The sequence below is a fragment of the Vanacampus margaritifer genome, chromosome 3 (genome assembly GCF_051991255.1).
Source record: "Vanacampus margaritifer isolate UIUO_Vmar chromosome 3, RoL_Vmar_1.0, whole genome shotgun sequence".
Classification (NCBI taxonomy): Eukaryota; Metazoa; Chordata; class Actinopteri; order Syngnathiformes; family Syngnathidae; genus Vanacampus; species Vanacampus margaritifer.
The window spans coordinates 4135953-4157922 of NC_135434.1; the positions used below are offsets into that span (position 1 = coordinate 4135953).

The 21970-nt window shown below is 38.9% G+C and overlaps 1 protein-coding gene across 1 annotated transcript in view; it reads left to right on the forward strand.

Annotated features, from left to right (window-relative positions):
* tmem8b (transmembrane protein 8B) overlaps nt 1–21970 on the forward strand; it is a 44212-nt gene that overhangs the window by 15289 nt on the left and 6953 nt on the right. The window contains exons 6-12 of the mRNA XM_077560477.1: nt 2297–2679; nt 7885–7981; nt 8071–8194; nt 11869–12011; nt 14654–14832; nt 16029–16175; nt 20063–20179. Coding sequence (XP_077416603.1) covers nt 2297–2679; nt 7885–7981; nt 8071–8194; nt 11869–12011; nt 14654–14832; nt 16029–16175; nt 20063–20179 — 1190 coding nt within the window. The remainder of the gene's footprint in view (nt 1–2296; nt 2680–7884; nt 7982–8070; nt 8195–11868; nt 12012–14653; nt 14833–16028; nt 16176–20062; nt 20180–21970) is intronic.

Here is a 21970-nt window from a genome sequence, read left to right on the forward strand (position 1 = left end):
AGGAAGTCGTGAAACTAGGCTGCTCTTTATTATTTATTATTGTTGTTTTTTTGCAGCATATACCGCGCAGGTTGTAGCCTCGGTGGAGAATTTGGCATTGAAGAGAGTCAATTTGATTGCTTTTGAGCCAAATGTTTGGATTATGAATAATATGGAGCTTCTCCTGTTTGTCCGCTCACATATACACACACTCGATTTTGTTCTGTGTCTTTAGTTATAATGACCGGAGCCAAAAATATGCAACATTTAAGTGTTTTATGTTTTAGCCGCTTGAACAAACGACTTACAGCCATGCATAGACAACATTTGTTCAAAGCAGGCAGGGCTTCGACAACCATAGCAATTTTTTCCCCCCACTGGGTAACGTCTGCTGTTTGATTGTTGCCATCCACGAGCATTTTTTGCAAGGGGCTGGCTTTGTGCTCAGTGAAAGCGCACCGCTCGCAATTACTGTGAATCTCTGTCTCATTAAAAAGCTTCCTGTTTACATAGTAGAAGCCCGCCGAAGGGGATGATCTGCAAACCGCTCTTTCTGCACAGCGCGCCTTAATACTGCAAGTACAATAACCCGGGATGCTATTGCCTGTTTGTGTAGGACTTGCTATGGATTACCGCCCCCGCCTTCGCTCTCCCGCCTACCACGACGCCTCGAGTAAACTGGCATGGAATGGAAGTTGCGAAACGTTAGCAAACCTCGGGACTTTAATATGAAAAAAAGAATACAGTGATGCTTTGTCATCCGGGTGACCCGACTTATACGTTTTTCGACATACAAGCCAACATTCGGATTTTATTTTTTATTTTTTGGGTGGCAGCGAACTCAATTCAACTCGCTTCATGATATGTACACAATATTTTCTGTAGGGTAAATTTGACTCTAAACAGAGTATATTTGGGTCTATTTGGTCCCACTCGAAACAGAGTAAAATTTAAACATGGAAGAAAATATTCAGAGTAAATTTTACTCAAAGATTTCACTGTTTACAATATAATTGGCCTATCCCTTGACAAAAAAAACCAACTAGTTACGTTTTTTTGTTTCAGAATTTCTAAGTAAATTTGAGAAGGAAATGTTTGGAGTATATTTGACTACTTGACTAAAAAAAACAACCTCACAACCTTCATCTTGCGAGACCGCCACTCTACCACCTGAGCTATGCCACTGCTTACTTTAAATTGAGAATTCTCACCACATTCTCACGATTCTGACTTTAAAGTAAAAATTCAGACTTTATTCTCAGAATTATGACTTTCTGACTTCCCCCCCACAATTTGTAGCTCTACGTCACAATTCTGAGATTAAAGTCCTAGTTATGAGATTAAAGTGAGAATCGTCACTTTGAAATCAGAATTCTGAGATTAAAGTGGTAACGTGAGAATTCTGAGATTCAAATCAGAATTTTTGAGAATTCTGACTTTAACTCTTTGACTGCCAAAAACGTTAAATAACGTTTAGTAAAATCCTATGGAGGAGTGCCAAAGACGTTAAAAGACGTTTTTTTTTTTTTTAAACAGAGGTGAAACTAACCATTTTCTATTGTTGATTACTGAAAAACGGAATAAGGTAGAAACAAACTTTTTTTTCTGATGAAAGATGAGAGTCCAATCTTTCATTTGGTAATATGTGCGTTTCCATAGTCCAAACACATATTTTTGTGGACCTTGAAAGATCAGTCAAAAATGCTTAAATCGGCTGGCACCCACGGCATCCCATTTCTGAAAACGTCTGGCAGTCAAAGAGTTAATTTCAGAATTCTGATTTACTTTAAAGTGAGAATTCTGAAGTTAAAGTGGTAAAGTGAGAATTCTGAGATTAAGATCAGAATTCTTACTTTATAGTACTCACTCAGAATTTTCACTTTAAAGTGAGAATTCTGAGATTAAAGCCAGAATTCTCACTTTATAGTCAAAATTCTGACGTACTCACTCAGAATTCTCCTTTTAAAGTTCACTTTAAAGTAAAAATTCTAACTTAAATATCATAATTCTGATTGACTTTAAAGTGAGAATTCTGAGATTAAAGTCAGATTCTCACTTTAAAATCTGAATTATGAGAATAAAGTCAGAATCCTGCCAACCCTTCCCCCCCCCCTCTTCACTGGCCCTAAACCTCTTCCGTATAGTGAAAAATCTTTAATAGTTTTTTTCATGGGATAGGAAAATTCTTTCGTACACACTAAAATACTTTCAGTAAAATTTACTCTGAATATTTAACTCTCTTCCAAGTGTAAATTTTACTCTGTTTAGCGTGGGACCATATCAACTCAGCCGTTTGCTCCCCTTCTGTCCTATCTAGACTGCACCAAGTCCAACGCATCCAAGGAGCAGCCCCCGGCCAGCTCATCCATGAACATGCCGCAGTCGTTCGGCACGGCGATGGCGCTCTCCTTGTCCGACAGCCTGGCGGCGACGGCCCCGGGGGACCCGTGGTACAACGCCACTCGCCCGCGCGCCTCGGGGGACAGCGTGGTTTACCTGGCTCCCCCGAGCGACACCAACAAGTGCTGGCCCATCCGCCCGACTCTTCGCAACGAGCTGGACACGTTCTCTGTGCACTTCTACGTCTTCTTCGGGCCAAATATTTCCATCCCGCCGGACCGAGCGGCCGTGTTCGCCATCAACCTCATGCCCGTTTTAGACAGCGGTGGCGTTCTCAACATGGAGCTCAAGCTCAACATGGTGAGTTTCTTCTGTGGTGATTTTATATCAACACATATTGAGGGAAAGGACTGACTAGCACTCTTTCTTTTAGTTTATTATTAACTCATTCACTGCCATTGATGGCTATAGACGTCAAAAATTAATTTGAACTATTTCTATTTTTTTTCCTATTTTTGTCAACAAGAGTGAAAACCTAGATTTTTTTTATTGTATATTCAGAACAGATATAATATCGTGAGTGAACTAGTGAAGTCATGCAATTAATTACAATGACAAATTTTAATTGCCTGACGCCCTTAATTTTTAAATGTTTTTTTCTTTTTTAAAGAAAAGATTATTAAAAAATTAGGGGCGTTGGGTGATTAAATTTTTTAATCGTAATTAATCGCATGACTTTACTAGTTGACTCACGATTAAAAAAAGAAAAGATTATTAAAAATTAGGGGCGTCAGGTGATTATTATTTTTTTTATTGTAATTAATCGCATGGCTTCACTAGTTAACTCACGATTAATAACACATTTTATATCTGTTCTAAATGTGCAATAAAAAAAAAATCTAGGTTTTCATACCTTTGTTAACAAAAATGTTAAACTAATAGAAATAGTTCAAATGAATTTTTGACGTCTATAGGCGTCAATGGCAGTTAATGAGTTAAATACTGAATATCTATCACATGTTTTGGGAGCTGCAATAGTGGAGTCACTTTCAAATTGTGACACTGCAGGTAGAGCTGGGTAAAATGCATAAAGAATCTGTCAGGAGGAGTTGGATATGTCTTTGTTAAGTTGTCCTTCAGCTGGTAATGGCATTAACAAATGCACCTGCAGTGACTCTGGAGGTCTGCGGGGAGACACAAGCTGGGGAGCTGCCAGATGGACTTTTAATAGAAAGCAGTCAGTCAGTGTTGAAATAACAAGCGGATGACACATCCAATCCCAACTGAAAACTTTTGACTGTTCCCTTCAAATGTAAGCCGGGCACAATATGCCGTCTTCCTCTCTTCTTGGCGGATTGATAGATGGATGGCGTTTTATATCTTTGTGCACAGCGCACAAGTCGTTTGAGCTTTTAAGTAGCTTAAGGTTTACTGTTTACACACGTTGGGTACACCTGCGCATTTGAATGACATTCCGTGACAGTGCCGTATCGGAAGAAAGTGGACGCTTTCCCCTGAACGTTTCTTCCAAAATTCTTTTGCCATCCCCAGTTGACTGTCAAACTACATAAACGTAACGTTAGCCTAATAGCATATTTGTCAAAGTCATTTTTACATTAATGTCACTGTTTGTTGTTCTTTTTCTCGTTTGCTGAAAATGTTCAAGAAAGTGGTTATTATGTTATCAGGCTAACAGTTTTATTTCCCATACATTTTTTTTTTTAAAATCCTGTCCAAGAATGATTATTATACAACAAAGTATTAGGGCCACGTATAAATATATATATTTTTTTATAAAGTTTTTTTCTTGGAATATTGCCCCCGCCCAAAAAAAAACAAACTAATTAGACGTGGCCCTAATACGCTGTCATATTACTATCACTGTCTCCATGTACAGATATTTTTGTCTGTCCGTTTATATAGAGAGCGTTTGGCCAACTCAGTTTGACAAGATGGCGTCCATATGTCATGTGACCAGCAGTTGACCAATCACAGCGTGACGTGATTGGTTCTAAAAATTCGAAAAATATTAGATAGTGACTAGGGATTGACATATTGGGCCGATACCGCCCTTATTTAGTGGTATTGGGTATTTGTGGAGGCTACCGATACCAGCCATTGATACTTAAGCAAAAAAAAAAAATGACATCGAGTAAGTCCTCCTCGACAGTAGTTGGCACTATACTGCGGCAGTTTGAACACATCAGAAAAAAAAGGTTTATGCGCATTATATTTTGTCATTGTGATAAATAACATTTTAATACCAAAAGTTAGCGGTACTCAGTTTGCGTGAGTGTTCAAAATAGTGAATACCAGACTGGTCTGAAAATAAGTGTTGTCGAACACAGCTCGTTTTTCGCACTGGCTCCAACAGGTGCATCACGCAGACTGTAAATTCTACCTGGATGCCGTTTCCCTTCTGTTCCTTCCGCATTGTGCGACACGCAAACACGCCTTTCATCCCCAGTCAACAAAATTGATCATCTCATCTAAGCACGCGGCAAGAAAGCAAACAGTCACATGCGCCTTTTCCTCCCGCTTCCGCTCCAGGAAATGAGATTAATGGACTGAATAATTCATCGGAAGCTTTATTGACTGATGTCGTGGAGTGACGGTGATTACTGTCACCTCACAGACAGACGCTAATGCTAATGCTAACCCCCGTTTTTTGTTCTCCTCAAATGCTCCCCAGCACCCTCCCACATGTCCACAATATCCACACACGTGTAATTGAACTTGCGGGCGTGATGGCATGATGAAACCTTGTGAGAGGCTGTCACGCTTTATTATTTTATATTTTATACGTTTTTTTTCCCCCTCCCAAGCCATGAAGTGTCGCTTGCTTGTCACAAGCTTCCATTGGGGGAACCCTGGCAGATTTGGAGCCACAAAAGCGAACATCTCGTCTGCATTGCGTCACTCTTTATAAAAGACGGCGAAAGCAGATGCAACATGACTTTTTTTTTTCTTTTTTTTTTTACCCCTACTCATCCATTTAATCTCTTTAGATCCAATTTTCAAAGTTTTCTTGAAGTCAGGCTTATGTGCGCTTTAATGAGTTAGTCTTTGGCACTCTGTATGTCTTATTAGCTTTTGTACATCACCCTGTTTTTTTTTTTAATCAGTGATGCTCCTCCTTTGAGAAACTTATTTAGCAGGAGGTGTTGAACTGAGTCAACACAAATTGGTGAGCGTCTTGCAAAAGGCAATTTAGCTGTTTTTCCCCCCCCTCTTGCAAATCACATCGACGGGAAAGCGTGTACATTAAGGAGCCAAATGAAAGTTTATTTTAATTAGTTTGGGTAGTGCAATGTGCAGGGGTGCTTCTTTCCAGCCAACTTCTTCCTCCTTCGTGCATCAGTTGACATTGACGGCCTCTGCGGCGCATGCTCGCCACCAAACGCACCAAATAAAAGAGAAGTAATATCAACCGGCATTTATCAAGCGCCGTGCTGTCAGGAGACAGCTGATTAAATCGCGGCTCAGCCCTTCGCCGAACGGATCCGGCACCGGTAAATGGATTACTGAGGCAAATGTTGACAAAAAATGTGACTTTACAAACGCCTGTGAATACTAACAAAGCAGACAAATATGACAAACGTTACAAATGCAGACAGCCGTGTAGAATGGAGCAAAGCGGGAGCTTGCCCATTATGAGAAATGAAAGGAGGATTGCGTCTTTCAAACACGGTACGCAGGCAGACTTTTGACACCAACTGAAAAAATACACGCTACCACCATAATGACCAACATGAAACATGTCGGACCAATGTACAATGTGCCCTAAACACTCCTGGATTTCCTCAAGTACTTACTAAAAGTCAACTAGTTACTCTTAAATTTACTGAAATACTCCATAAAACTTCCCTAAATACTGAAATAGTCCCTAAAAATGATCTTAACACTCCTAAATTCACTAAAATATTCCCTGAAAGTTACCTTAATACTATTTCATTTACCTGAAATACTCCCTAAATGTTACCTTAATACTCTTAATTTTACAGAAATACCCACTTAATTACCCAAATACAATTTTTTTTCTGAAATACTGCCTACAAGTTACCTAAATAGTCTTAAATCTGCTAAACTACTTCCTAAAGTTTTTTTTTTTAAACACTTAAATTTACTGAGATACTCTAAATACTCTTAAACTTACTAAAATATGACCTAAAAATGACCTTAATATACTCCTGCATTCACTGAAATACTGTCTAAAAGTTACCTAAATACTCTTAATTTACTAAAATACTCTCTAACTGTGTTACCCTAATACTCCCAATTTTACTGAAATACTCGCTACAAGTTACCTGAATACTCTTAAATCTACCTGACATTTGTTGCCAATTCAAAATATTTGACCGACAGGGGACTTGTGGATTCCCCCTCGAACCCGCCTTTTGCACACACCCTGTTTCCAGATTTGACATTACTCTCTCAACTGAACTGTAGCTGTTAAGCATCCTAACTTCAAACGTGACTTTCTCATTTTGTCGCTCTTGAATGTATCTCAATGTATCTCGTATCTCAAGGCTCCTGAGTGATTTATTTGTTTGCTGCGACATCTTCCTGGCCACAAGTTTGATGGCGCACAGACGGGAGCCGTCCTTGAGACCAAGAAAGCCCTTTTCAATGCGGTCCTTTTTACTGATCTGTAATTTCATTCTGTGTGGCTTTATATTCTCTTTAAAACGTGAAATCGAAGATGCCATAAACGCAGAGTGCCTCGTTATCTGGCAGTTGGCCCCTCGAGGCCGCACGATCACACACGCACGCGCTGCACAACAGAGGACCCCTTGAAGCCAGTAAGACTTTTTTGCAGGTTGCCGTCACCAAAAGTTGTTGGAAAAGTGCAATTCAATCTGAACTTCCTGAGCAGAGTTTGCCCTTTGTTGCTTTGGGAGGGAAGCGCAAGGGCAACCCAGGGAGGTGCAGGACTCATTACGGGCCCAGTTTTTAAATTGGGTTTGATTGAGTCAGATGGTGACTCCAGGAAGCACCTGGCAAAGTGTCTGCCGGCTCCTTTCATTTATCAACACGGTCTCCGCTTAACCACACTATACGCTATGCTGCATTTTCTTTTCCAACTAAAAGTTGTTTGGCAATAAATGACTCATCCAGAGGTGGCAAATTCAGGTCCAGAAAGTAAATACCCTGTCACAGTTTGACTTTAGCCCCTAGCTAGCTAGCTAGCTAGCTCCATAGCAGGTAAACGAGCTCTATGGGAGCTAGCTAGCTAGCTCCATAGCAGGTAAACGAGCTCTATGGGAGCTAGCTAGCTAGCACCTGAGGCTAAACCAAACTGTGGCAGGGTTTTTACTTTCTGGACCTGAATTTGCCACCTCTGGACTCACAACAAGTTTATTTACTGCGAAGTTAAGGCACGAGTAGATTGGAATCTGTTTCCCAGCCGTTATTTTCCGCACCGCTTGTCGTCATTACGGTTGCATATACCGGAAGTCCCGGGCAAATTCACATCACAGGGCGGGATCTGGTTTTATCTTTTATATTACATTCATGATTGTTTTTCCGCATTCTACTGAGGCTTTCTCATCTTGTGCGTTACAGTCGACGCTTAAAGGCAAGAATGTCACCGTGCACGGCTGCCTGACTCACGGGATGCCGCTCTTCCTTTGGCACAACTCATCATTGAAATGTGAATCGGGTACGGCCAACTCAGATGCAAATCAGCAATGCCTTCAAAAGTTTGTACCGTAAGTTTGCTGCAATTGTCTTTGTTTTGCTCTTTTGTAGAATCTGTTGCCGGGTTTTTCCTCTCCGTGAACACCTCCACTAATATCACCAAACTCAGGATTCCTTACCCTCAGACCGGAACATGGTACCTCAGTCTGCGCTCTCGATGTGCCACTCAGCACGGGTAAGCAACACCGGTCATACTTTTTTTTGTTTTCATTTCAGACATTTTTTTACAGTATCAATGAAGTTCAGTGGAAGTTTGATTTAACGAACTAATCAGGTGGATTGGTCGTCTAATAAAGCGGATTGTCTGTTAAATTTAGGTACTTTTTCATGGCTTAAAAATGTTCTGCACATTACAAAATTATTGTAAATAAATTAGGGGTGTCAAAATTAGTTTTAATTATTAAATTAATTTCAAGTTCCTTTAACGGCAAACATTTTTTAAATACGCGATTAACCGGCCCTTTACTTTACAATTTAAGTCACTAAATGTTCAAGATGAGATAGCTCTTAATATGAAAAGAAAAATGTACTTAACTGTCACCAACGTTTTAGAAATGCAATTATGCCATCTAGTGGCAGAAAAATGACCTAAACACAAATCAATATCACACTCACTTTAATTTTAACTCAATTTTAAGAATTATTATGAAATGACTGTATCAATGACTAAAAAAATGCATTCAGATTTCTATTAGTTAACATTTTTTTCCACTTTTATGTTAAGAAGTGTATGAAAAAATATTTTATTGTACATTTAGAACAGATATAAAATTTGTGATTAATCATGGGTTAACTATTAAAGTCTTGTGATTTATTCGCCTGACACCCCTAAAATAAATATATTTTTTAAAAAGCTTGAAACTGTTTGAAAAGTTATAAAAAAAAAAACTCGATACAACACGGCCCTTTGGAGCTGTATGCCTACTAGGGATGGGTCGATTAATGTTTTGATAGTTGAGCATGGTTTTAAAAAGTCGAGGTAATAACCGATATCACTGACTGTCATCAGTAAGGGTGAGTGGACGTTTAAACAGAGCACAATATATTTATAAAAAATATTGGAAAAAAATGGTGACAGCGGGTACTAGTTAACCCCAAGGACAACATGAGTGGCTGACCAAAAAAGCTCTCAAGTGACTGGACATTGTGACTTACTAAAAAGAATTGAAACAGAAGGCATGTTTGTTCTGTAGCAAATATTCTATATTTTGTTAAAAAAAAGAAAAAAAACACCATGTTCAATTGAGAAAAAAAATGCATTTTTTTTTTTTACCCAAATATTTTACTGCTGTAATTTTAATGCTGCTTTGAAAGTTTAAATTCAAAATAAAACTCATCTAAACTATAACGAGAAGCAACAAATAAGGATCAATTGCGAAGGTCATCTAGCAATATAGACACAAACATTCACAACGCTGGACCAGAATTTACAGTCTCAACTGAACCTAAAATGTTTTTCAAATGTGGGAGGTCAGCGTAAGTAGAAAAAAAAATCAGAAGAAAGCGCAAACTCCACAACAAGAGGGCCGGAGGCAAGATTCGAACCCAGAACCTGTGAACTCTCAATCTTCCTCTATAATGTTATTTACAAGTGCAAATGTTTGGAACCAGGCGTTGACTGATGCTCATGAATATTTAACAGCATGTAATCAGTTCTTTGGCGTGTCCTCCATTTCCCCAAGCAACCACGACTAGACAATATTTGTTGTCTATTACCGCATGACAATAAAAAAAAAAAAATTATAAAAAGACACGCTCACACAAACATTCAATACGTCTTAACTGCCATCTAAATATAGATTGTTTACCAGGTTTAATAATTCATTATACTCAGGACTTCGGCTCCCTCTCTTTTTGAGACACTTTTTTTTTTTTTTACATTGCCTCTGGCGCACACTGAGGATAAGGAACAAGGTTCTATTTTAGTGTCAAATGTAAGGTCGCGCTTTGAAAGAATTTCAATACGTACATGTTTTTCTATGATTCGAGTCATTTTGAGGAAGTGAAAAGGAAAATGAGAGGAAATTGTGTCTATTGAGCTGTGTGAGAATTCTCGTCGTTTTTGTCATTGTTTGGCCTTAAAAGTGCGAACAGAATGAGGTAGAGCGATTTTTTTTGGGGGGTCTTTTTTTTTCAATTCACTCGGGATTTGCAATTCAGTGTGAATAACAGATGGTGCGAGTGAGCCTTGCTGTGCTATGAAAAAATACGCACATGGCAATCTGGGATTTTTACATATCGACGTGCACTTAATTATTCAGGTCATGTGTAAGAGGTAGTGCGAGTGACAGGTTGGCCTCACAACTCCAATTTAGTTGATTGATAAAACGTGAAAAATCACCGGGCGAGCAGCTGCGTCAATTTAAAGTGAATTCAGGGAAAAGGCAAAGGAAGACATTTGTTACCTCCCGCAGTTTCAATCGCCGTGATTGATTGTACGATCTGGCAATTAGTCTAGCGACAACGTCGGCGCAAATGTATTTCACGTCCATGTATTTAAAAAATGATTACAAGTGAATCCATTGTCTCGTGGTTTGTTTTGTGGTAACAGTTGGCAGTTTGTTATGATGTCTGCATAAAATAACTATAGTCTGTTTGTACAATTTGAAAATAAATAATTCCATTTGAGACAGTTTTGGGTCATGCGCATATAAAAATAAACTGATATGACAGCATGAGAGGTTATGGATGAAAGAGATTGCTGTATGAAAAAAAGAGCATGGAATAAAAACATGAAAAATTTAATATTAGTATTATTTCAAAATCCTTCTAAATATTCTCTCTTTTTAATTTGACAAGTCTGATTATGCTAAACCCGCTAATGGGTCTCAGGCCCCAAATTACTGCCTGATTAAAAATAACAAATAAAAAATAATTAATATCATCATAAAATACAGCACAGTATAAAGTTACTGTATGTATAAAAATGTCATTCAGCCGCAACAATGTTAAAGCTAAACTGTCCTTATTGATCATCAAACATAAGCAATTTGTGTTAGCATAGCATGCTAACATACCCTTGAGCATTGTAATTAAGCAAAATATAAAACTAGGAGAAAAAACACATTTTTTATTTAAAACCACTCCATAGCTTAGCGCTTCAGTCTGCTAGCTAAACCTAATAATGGCTTTTAGGCTCCAAATGACATGCTCAGTGACATTCTCACTGCCTGATTAAAAAATAAAAATAAAAACACAAAAAATAATAAATATCATCATAAAATACAGCAGAGTATAAAATGTATGTATAAAAATGACATTCAGCCGCAACAATGTTAAAGCTAAGCTGTCCTTATTGATCATCAAACATTAGCAATTTGTGCTAGCTTAGCAGGCTAACATACCCTTGAGCATTGTAATCAAGCAAAATATACAACGAGGAGAAAAAACACATTTTGTATTTAAAACCGCTACATAGCTTAGTGTTTCAGTCTGCTAGCTTAATGCTAATGCTAACCCGTAATGGGAACCGCATAGGCTTATAAAATCTAGTACAGTACAAACCTAAAGATTTATGGGGGAGAATGGGGAAAGATGATTTCAGATGCAAAGGATTTGAGTTCTGAACATCGTCATAGAATGAATTCAACTTGTATCGCAGGACACCACTATAAATTGAAGACATTCAACTTGAAACCAACGCAGTTATGTGCTATGCTAATGTCCCACTAAAGCATTTATTAACTTTGGAAATCCATGATGACTGTCCAACTTCAAAGCTTTTGATTAACAATTTTTGTCCCCCCCTGGCTGAGTTGAATCCGAGGGCAACGACATATAATAAACCCCTTAACAAACGTCTGATGCCGGTGAAAATCTCCATCTCCACAATATTTGTGTACGTTGCAGTTTTGAGGCGTGCGCCAACATGACTGCGGAGGTGTACATGCGCGCCTACTTGACGCCGTGCATCAATGACTGCGGCACGTACGGACAGTGCAAGCTGCTTCGCACCAACAACTACCTTTTTGCCGCATGTGAATGCAAAGCAGGTAAGGAGGAAATGTATTTTTGCATCACATGAATTGCATTAAAAGTTTACTCTCTTTTTTTTTCACTTTCAAGTGTGTTTCCATTTAAATCAAATCATGCCTTGTTTAGATTTTATGATCTTATTCATCAGGGAATAAATGGAAGACACTTTCTTTCATCCATGTAGACAATAGCTACCAAATGTGTTTTGTACTGATTGCAAATTATTTTTCATCCATAATTAACATTTAGCCAAATATGAGTGTACCAAAAGTTTTTTTTCATTAAATATCCAAGTTTCAACAGGGTAATAGATCGACTACTTTATTTTATGTTCTTATCAGAAAATACGCCATGCAGCCAGATAGGGAAGGAAAGTGCCATGTTTTTTTTTTTCCACAACTGATTTGACGATCCGCTGATGAAATTTATCGGTTAAGGTCATACAGGGGCTGATGTTAATCTTTTGATTCGAGCAATTTAGAAAGTACAATAAAAAAGGCGCTTAATTAAGAGCAGCTCTTCAATAAAGTATGAGCTTATAAAGCTAAACAAAGCTTGTCCTTTGAGGATTATTCTTAAAATCCTGCTTTGATTGCCGCGTTATCAGCGGCGGTAAATTCATCGTTGTTGCTTCGACGCGGCTCAGCTCGTGCCCCTGGCCTCAAATTCTCCATTCAACTGTGCTCACAAATATTTAATTCACGCTGTCTTATCCAATTTGCCTCTTGATCGGGATCCAATTCATGTGGTGCAGAGGCGATCTCACCAGGCGGCTCTATTGTGCGGGATAAACAACTTTCCCCAAATACCTTCTTTTGCATATTTCTCCACAGAAAAGACGTGTTGTTTACAAGGACGACCTGATGAGAGGAAGAGTTGATTTTCAATTTACCAAGGATGCTACACACTAAAGCAATGCTGGGATATTTCCCTAACCTACTCGCTGGGTAGCTGTGGATTTTGTGCAGATTGAGTTTCTTTTACCCAAGGTTGGGTTAATTATTTTCACCCAGCAGACCATTTTCTGAGCAACTTTCCAACTGTGTGGGGTCACTACAGCAAGCAGAGGTGGCAAATCCAGGTCCAGAAAGTAAAAACCCTGCCACAGTTTGGCTTTAGGTGCTAGCTAGCTCACCGGGTGCTTGTTTACCTGCTAGGGAGCTAGCGAGCCTGCCACAGTTTGGCCCAGGTGTTAGCTAGGTACCTCCCTAGCTAGCTCGCCGGGTGCTTGTTTACCTGCTAGGGAGCTAGCTAGCCTGCCACAGTTTGACATTAGCCCCAGGTGCTAGCTAACTAGCTCTCTAACTAGCTCCCCAGGTGCTTGTTTACCTGCTAGGGAGCTAGCTAGCCTGCCACAGTTTGGCCCAGGTGCTAGCTAGCTACCTCCCTAGCTAGCTCACCGAGTGCTTGTTTACCTGCTAGGGAGCTAGCTAGCCTGCCACAGTTTGGCCTTAGCCCCAGGTGCTAGCTAGCTAGCACAAGGGGCTAAAGCCAAACTGTGGCAGGGTTTTTACTTTCTGGACTTGGATTTTGAAGTCATTTACGTGACACGTTTGGCACAGTTTTTACACCAGATGCCTTTCCTGTTCCAACTAACATTGATCAAGGTCAAAATTCAGGTTTCTGAAACTTTTGAAATAACCCTTTTACATACGAGGTCTACATATTAGAAAATGTTGATAATACATACACAAAAAAAAACAACTAAAACAGACCATTTTAAATAATAAGTAGAACAATTTCCACAGAAATTTTGAATGGGACTGCTGACTCTTGCAATGTGGAAAGCCGCATGTAGTACTTGGATCAGTAGTAGTAGTAGTAGTAGTAAAAGTAGTAGTACTGTAGTTCAAATCATGTCACTTCCTGTTGAAATCAGGTCACCTCTGGGTCACTTCCTGTTGATTTTTGGCCACTTCCTGTTGAAATCAGGTTACTTCCTGTTAAAATCAGGTCACCTCTGGGTCACTTCCTGTTGATTTTTGGCCACTTCCTGTTGAAATCAGGTTACTTCCTGTTAAAATCAGGTCACCTCTGGGTCACTTCCTGTTGATTTTTGGCCACTTCCTGTTGAAATCAGGTCACCTCTGGGTCACTTCCTGTTGATTTTTGGCCACTTCCTGTTGAAATCAGGTTACTTCCTGTTAAAATCAGGTCACCTCTGGGTCACTTCCTGTTGATTTTTGGCCACTTCCTGTTGAAATCAAGTTACTTGCTGTTGAAATCAGGTCACCTCTGGGTCACTTCCTGTTGATTTTTGGCCACTTCCTGTTGAAATCAGGTCACCTCTGGGTCACTTCCTGTTGATTTTTGGCCACTTCCTGTTGAAATCAGGTTACTTCCTGTTAAAATCAGGTCACCTCTGGGTCACTTCCTGTTGATTTTTGGCCACTTCCTGTTAAAATCAGGTCACCTCTGGGTCACTTCCTGTTGATTTTTGGCCACTTCCTGTTGAAATCAGGTCACCTCTGGGTCACTTCCTGTTGATTTTAGGCAGGTCCCTCAGCAGTCCCATAAATAATAAACAACGCGCAAATTTGCTCTAAAAACTAATTGAAACTAACTGAATTTAAAAAGCAAAAGTCAAAAGAAAATAAGAACCGACTCTAATGAAAAATGATCCTATCCTATCCCTGGTGTGTGCATGTGTGTGTGTCAGGCTGGGAAGGCTGGGGATGCACGGACAATTCCGAGGCCTACTCGTACAGCTTCCAGCTGCTCTCCACCCTGCTGCTGTGTCTCAGTAACCTCATGTTCGTGCCGCCCGTGGTCGTCGCCGTGCGCAGCCACTACCTACTCGAGGCCTCCGTCTACATCTTCACCATGTTCTTCTCCACCGTGAGTCACCACCGACAATCAAGCACCTCTTTTGTCGCTCTGTCTTGTCTCGAGGTAGGACAAAAGACCCTTAAGGTTTGACGGAAGGACGTGTCGGGCAAAGCGCTGACGAGGAACGCGCACCAACCAATCTGACAGTGAACTGATTTATCAGGCTTGTGTTTGAGATCTTTTACACTCTGAAGGGAAGCTTGCCTTGACACAGAATAAAAATACCAAAATAAAGACGGATAAAATATGTTAGTCATGCGATACTGAGCTTGCCAGTCTGGTGAGCCAACCATCCATTTTCTATACCTCAGTTGACTTTGGGCGAATAGCGGTGCACACCCTGGACTTGTCTCCAGCCCATTTCAGGTCACACGGACATTCACATAATTGATCATTATTTGTTGAGATGGTGGATATGGGGTTCAAAATGTATTGTTTCTGTAATGAGTTTCATTTTTTAACTCATTCACTGCCATTGACGTCAAAAATTCATTTGAACTATTTCTATTAGTTTAACATTTTTTCCCCTCTTTTGTAAACAAGAGTAGGAAAACCTAGAATTTTTTTATTGTACATTTAGAACAGATATACAATTTGTGATTAATTGTGAGTTAATTAATGAAGTAATGCGATTAATTATGATTACAAATTTTTATCGCTTGACGCCCCAAATTTTTTATAAAATTTTCCTCTTTTCTTTTTATTTCATTCATTGCCATTGACAGCTACTGATGTCAAAAATTCATTTGAACTATTTCTATTAGTTTAACATTTTTTTTCCACTTTTGTTAACAAGAGTATGAGAACCTAGACAAAAAATATTGTACATTAAGAACAGATATGAAATTTGTGATTAATCGTGAGTTAACTAGTAAAGTCATACGATTAATTGCAATTAAAAAATGTAATCGCCTGATGAGATGATAATTAAAAATTAGGGGTGTCAGGCAAATAAAATGTTTAACTGTAATTAATCACATGACTTTCAATAGTAAACTCACGATTATTCACAAATTTTATATCTGTTCTAAATGTACAATAAAAAATATTCTAGGTTTTCATACTCATGTTGACAAAGTAGAAAACAATGTTAAACTAATAGAAATAGATGAAATGATTTTTTGACGTTTATAACCGTCAACGGCAGCGAATGAGTTAATCATGACCTCACGTTGCCTTTTTTTTTTTTGTCTTCCTCCCGCCAGTTCTACCATGCATGCGACCAGCCGGGCGTGGTGGTCTTTTGCATAATGGAGTACGACGTTCTGCAGTTCTGCGACTTCCTCGGCTCGCTCATGTCAGTGTGGGTGACGGTCATCGCCATGGCCAGGCTCAAGTCCATCATTAAACAGGTACACGTTCACGTCTCAAAATCGCTTTTCTACCTTCGCCAAATTCGCTTGACTGACATTCTGCGAGGTCCGATGAACTTTAAAGCAAAGGCAAATAAGTGGCTGCTAAGCAGTAATAAGTCAAAGTGTTTATTTGTGTCTGGTAAATGCAAAGATCAATACGTTGGCCTTTTGTGATTGTCTGCTTGTTGACATTACGCGCTGAACAAACACTAGCAGGTGCGGCTCCTCCGCGGGTCACCGTGGTCCCGCTGCGAGCCGGGATGGCGCGCGCTCGCGTGCGCATTTCTCTAGTCTGTGTGTCCATAAATGAGACAGAAAGGGGGCGGGGGATGGGGGGGTGGGGTACCGACGGGAAGGCGAGGGTACGAACATCTGCTGTCCTCTCGAGTTTTCCTTTTCTGCTGAGCGCTGCAGTCCGTAGACTCTAATCAAATGCGCGTCCGGACTGGCAAGTGCAAGCGCGCCTTTTTGTGTGTTGAGTTTAGAGAGACCTGAGAGCGGCAGATTATTTGTAAATATATAATTAAAATTTCACACAAGGACTTTGTAGCGACCTCAGGGGAGCCGTTAATCTTCACTGATTCAAGGTTAACGTGCCTTCAAGCAGTATGACTCCAATATTACACCAGAAGACTCCATGTCTATGTTGAATTGTGTCTTTTTGAAGTTGTGTCCTCCTTGACTACAATTTTTCCTCCTCCATTATAATTTCCGCCTGCTCATTCACTGCCATTGATAAGCGTGCTTGTCAATTAAGTTTTTTTCACCGATGGGTGGGAGAGTCTAATGCTGCCCTACTGTCAATTTCAAACTTGGAAACAACTTTACTGATGCACAACCACCACTAGATGGCACCGACGGCCCATGTTTGACATGAGATCAGCAGTTTGTGTGTCCACTGGGAGAAACGGCTGCATTTTGTGCAACCTAGCTTTTTTCAACTGCTCATTTTAGAACAGAAACAGACAAAATCAAACTTTTAATTTGGTCGATTTTAGCGTACATCTAATTATTGAACACAATAAGCTGCGGATCTTGAAAATGTCAAAGTGCTTTAAAAATGGCTGCCAGTGAATGAGTTGAAACTGCTTATTTTATTTGTTGCATCCTCCATGGCTTTAAGATATTTGAAAAGCTATTGCCAGCTTTAAGCAGGTAGCCAACTGGCACGAGCGCCAAAGACCCCAAAAATATTTGAAATACATTTTTTTTTAGAATTAATGATTAGTAGTTTTGACATCTTAGGTTCAACTGATCCACGGCAATGAGACGTTATGCTTAGCAATTATGACGCTTTACACAAAAATGATAACCGATTCGATGAGAAGAATTAAAAAAAATGATTTTCTCTCCAGTTGACCACCGTCATTCATGGGGGATAGGGGGCGGGGTTGGATCATCCAAAAACGCTGGTAAACATGAAATATAACATAACATATGTTATATTTTTTTTATTGTTTTTATATTATTTAGCTATATTTTATGTTTATTATTATATTGTATTATTGTCTATATTTATTTATTATTTTTATAGATTATATTATTATCTATATTATAATATATATAATATAATAATATAACATATATTACATTGTTTTATTAATATATTATATTATATTACTATCTATATTTATTTATTATTTGTTATACATATACTGTATATATTATTATTTTTTAATTTTTTTTTCGTGTTTCATGGTCAATGACATCATTGATGATCGGGCTAATTCAGACTTTACAGCCGATCACCAATTTTGCATAAAATGCTAAATATGCTAAATGTCCTGCATATGCAAATTTTTTTCCAAGCTTCTACTATGCTCCCCTTGGGTTCAAACCTTGTCTTTTTTTTCCCTCTCCCTCTTATCTAAGATGTTGGGGCACTTTTTCTTCATATTTCTCGGATGGTTTGAACCTGTTCAGTGACATTTCTTTACAATATCCAAATTTGATTCTGAGAAATATCGAAATCGGCATCCATCGGTCTCCAAACATCCGCATCGGCCGAGTCCAAGTAAAAGCTTTGGCAGACTGCCGCACTTTCCCGAACGCGACTGTAATTGACTTGACGCTGGACGCGGCTTGATCAAAAACATGCTAATCGCCACAAATGGAGCGCGCTGTTGTCTTTCCCCGCGCAGGTGACGCCGCTAGCGTAAATGACAGATAAAAATAATCCTCCCACTTGAATCCTCGCAAGCTCGTCCATCACGGTGACAGATAATGATTCATTAAAGCGCCCGGCCTGCCAGCGAGCGGTCACGCGTCCGCGCTTGAATACAGTACACGCGGTACGTGCGTGTTGGGCCGCCGCTGCCGTGTGACCCAGCTGTGCGGCATGACTGATGACTGCTGCCGCTCGCTAACAATCACCTCCCCCCTCCCCCCGTCTATTCCAATTAGTCGTGTTCTCCTGCGGGCGGGTCATCCCTTCCCTGCTTGAAAAAAAAAAAAAAAAGTCTCCTCACTTTCCTCCTGCAGACGCAACGCAGACGCCGGGCGTGTGTGGCATATCTTATCGATTACCCCCCTCCTCCTCCTCCTCCTCCTCCTCCTCCTCCTCCTCCTCCCCCTCCCCCACTCGCACTTTATCTTTCCCTTACATGCTTGTGGCTTTGTGTCAAATTGTGAGCTTGACAAAAAAAAAAAGAAAAGAAAACTTAAGCTGGTTATTTATAGACCTTACTTCACGTCCTCCTTTTTTGTGCTTTGTTTTCGTTGTTGTGAAGGCTCATCTCATGTATTTGTGAGTTGCACAGCCCCTGCCTTCAGTCTTGAGATATGAGTTTAATCTTTTCTGTGCTCCATGCTCGTAACATAATGCTATAAAAAAACAATAAAACTATAATTAAAAAAAACACACACACTCATATCGCAAATCATCTTTCCCCATTGAACTGAATGAAAATGCCATTACCTGTAATTTATTCATTTATGAATGTCATGTTGTTATGTATTTTAACTCACTCGCAGCTATTTTCACTGAAGCAACCCCCCTCGCTCCTGGCTGTTTTACTTGATTTTGACTGATTTTGCAAGGCCCACAGAATATTGTGTTCTATTGCTATAAAAACATGGAACCTACCAAAAGAAAGATGGGGGGAAAGAGCTTTTTTCAACATGGCCTCCGGCTGATCTCTTATACTCTGCTCCCACCTGCTGGCCGTTTTTTGTAATAACTACCATTGCTTTAAGCGACCTCTTCAGGTCAAATCCTTCTGAATGCTCTAGCATAATTTTTTTTTTTTTAAATACATTTTAAAAAAACGTATAAATATGTTTTTGGGAATGAAGGAAAAAATATTAAATATATTTAAATACATTAAAATATATTTTAAATATATAAAATAGAACATTTTTATATGTTTTTGGGAGCAAAAAAATAGCACTTTAGAAAATTGTACTTGAGAAAAGCAACAGTCATAAAAAATGCAAATACTTTTTAAAAAATCCACGCTTGGGGTATGGCGGCTTGCTAACTTCCGCTCGCTATGTGATAACAATGAACAGATTTGTTTGCATTATTGTTGTAATCTGATTTGTGTTTTACTGACTTGTATTTACGCCGCACTTCTTACGGTAGCATTTTGTGAAGTTGTTTATTAAGTTAACAAATCTATCTTTCATATTAAATCCTGACAATCATTTGGACCCAGTGGACTTTTTTTTTGTATTTTTTTTTTTGGTGTGTGTGGTACCAAATGGCTGCAGACAAGATGCCATCTATTCTACCGCATGTCTCTTTAGCACATCCGATTTTACACTGAAAAAGGAGAACCCTTCGATTCTCTGTGGTTGCAACGTTAAGAGTGACTCGACATTGATGCATGTGGTGCTGGTTTTACTCCGCCTCCCCCTCCCCCCCCCCCGCCCCTCCCCTCAAGGTGCTGTATTTGCTGGGGGCCATGTCCCTGTCCATGGCTTTGCAGCTGGACCGTCACGGTCTGTGGAACCTGCTGGGACCCAGCTTGTTTGCTCTGGGCATCATGGCAGTGGCATGGGTAAGTCAAATATTTACTCTCCACTAGACCTTTTTTTTTTTTTAACTGAGCAACTGCCCTTGCTGGTATTTGAGATGTATCGCATACCCGAGCAAAGTTTCTGCTAAATTTTGATGGGAATTTAAGATGGAGTATTTTGGAAATATTGCTCATTGTCAGAAATGACGAGAATTATTTAAGGATAATTTAATGGAGGTGTATTATATTTAAGACTTAAATAAATAATATATATATATATTTATAATATTATATTTAGGGGTGTCAGGCGATTAAAATTTGTAATCGTAATTAATTGCGTGACTTCAACCCATGATTAACCGCAAATTTTCTATCTGTTCTAAATGTACAATAAAATACTAACGTTTTCATACTCTTGTTAACATAAAAGTGGAAAAAAATATTACACTAATAGAAATATGAATGTGAAATGTATCAAATTAAAAATGTGATATTGATTTGTGTTGAGGTCATTTTCTGCCACTAGATGGCATAATTGCATTTTTTTCTTTTCATATTAAGAGCTATCTCATCTTTAACATGAAATAACTTGTGAAATTCTGCACATTTTTCAAATTTTAAAATACAACTTGACCCCAGTCTCCACAAATATCTGCATTCTTATTAAATGTATGAGGCTTTCCGGGCATTAATTGGATGTTAAAAAAAAATTGTGCTGTTAAAGGAGCTTTAAATTACCTCAAAATGAATGCACTAATTTTGACAACCCTAAATAAATTTAACAACATATTCATACTTAAAATGTAAATATGAATATTTTGTTTTATTACACAGACATCCATATGAAAATTTTAACTAGAGTAGAAAAGCGGTTTTAATGATTATGCAAATGCTAAAATATATTTAAGTTCCATATTAAGAGCCAACCTTCAATTTTGTAATAATATATAATCATTTAAATATAGAAAATAAATTCAATAAATAAATGGCACGTTGCAGTCAACTTCCAAAGAAATTTCCCGTAACTTGAAAGCCTCGTCAGACCGCACCGATTAATTGGACGTTAAAAAAAATTGTGCTGTTAAAGGAGCTTTAAATTACCTCAAAATTAATGCACTAATTTTGACAACCCTAAATAAATTTAACAACATATTCATACTTAAAATGTAAATATGAATATTTTGTTTTATTACACAGACATCCATATGAAAATTTATTTCACTTAACTAGAGTAGAAAAGCGGTTTTAATGATTATGCAAATGCTAAAATATATTTAAGTTCCATATTAAGAGCCAACCTTCAATTTTGTAATAATATATAATCATTTAAATATAGAAAATAAATTCAATAAATAAATGGCACGTTGCAGTCAACTTCCAAAGAAATTTCCCGTAACTTGAAAGCCTCGTCAGACCGCACCAACAACGTAACATTGGGATATAAGCGATGAAGCTAATGCTGTCGGGGGCGTGTTTGACTGCAGCGGCTCTCCAGTTGCTCCTGCTTGTAGGTGTAATCCGTCACTTAGGCTCACATGAGCGCGGCTAAGAAGCGTGCCCTTCGGACCAATGGAGCTATTTTCACATTATCACTGAAGGGCTTTACAAAAAAAAGTTCTGCAGCCTGTGTGGGTATTAGTCATGGCTTACACTTCCATTACAAGTCATCTTGTACTTTAACTGACTTTTCTTCTCTCAGACCTTATGTGCTCTCTGAACTGAGAACATCCCAAAAATAACAGGCCGGGGTTGTGAGAAAAGAACACGAGCGTGCGGCTTTCGTCTGGAAAACGTTGTGTTGATGAGCGGGGAGGTTCCGACAGACGTTTAAAT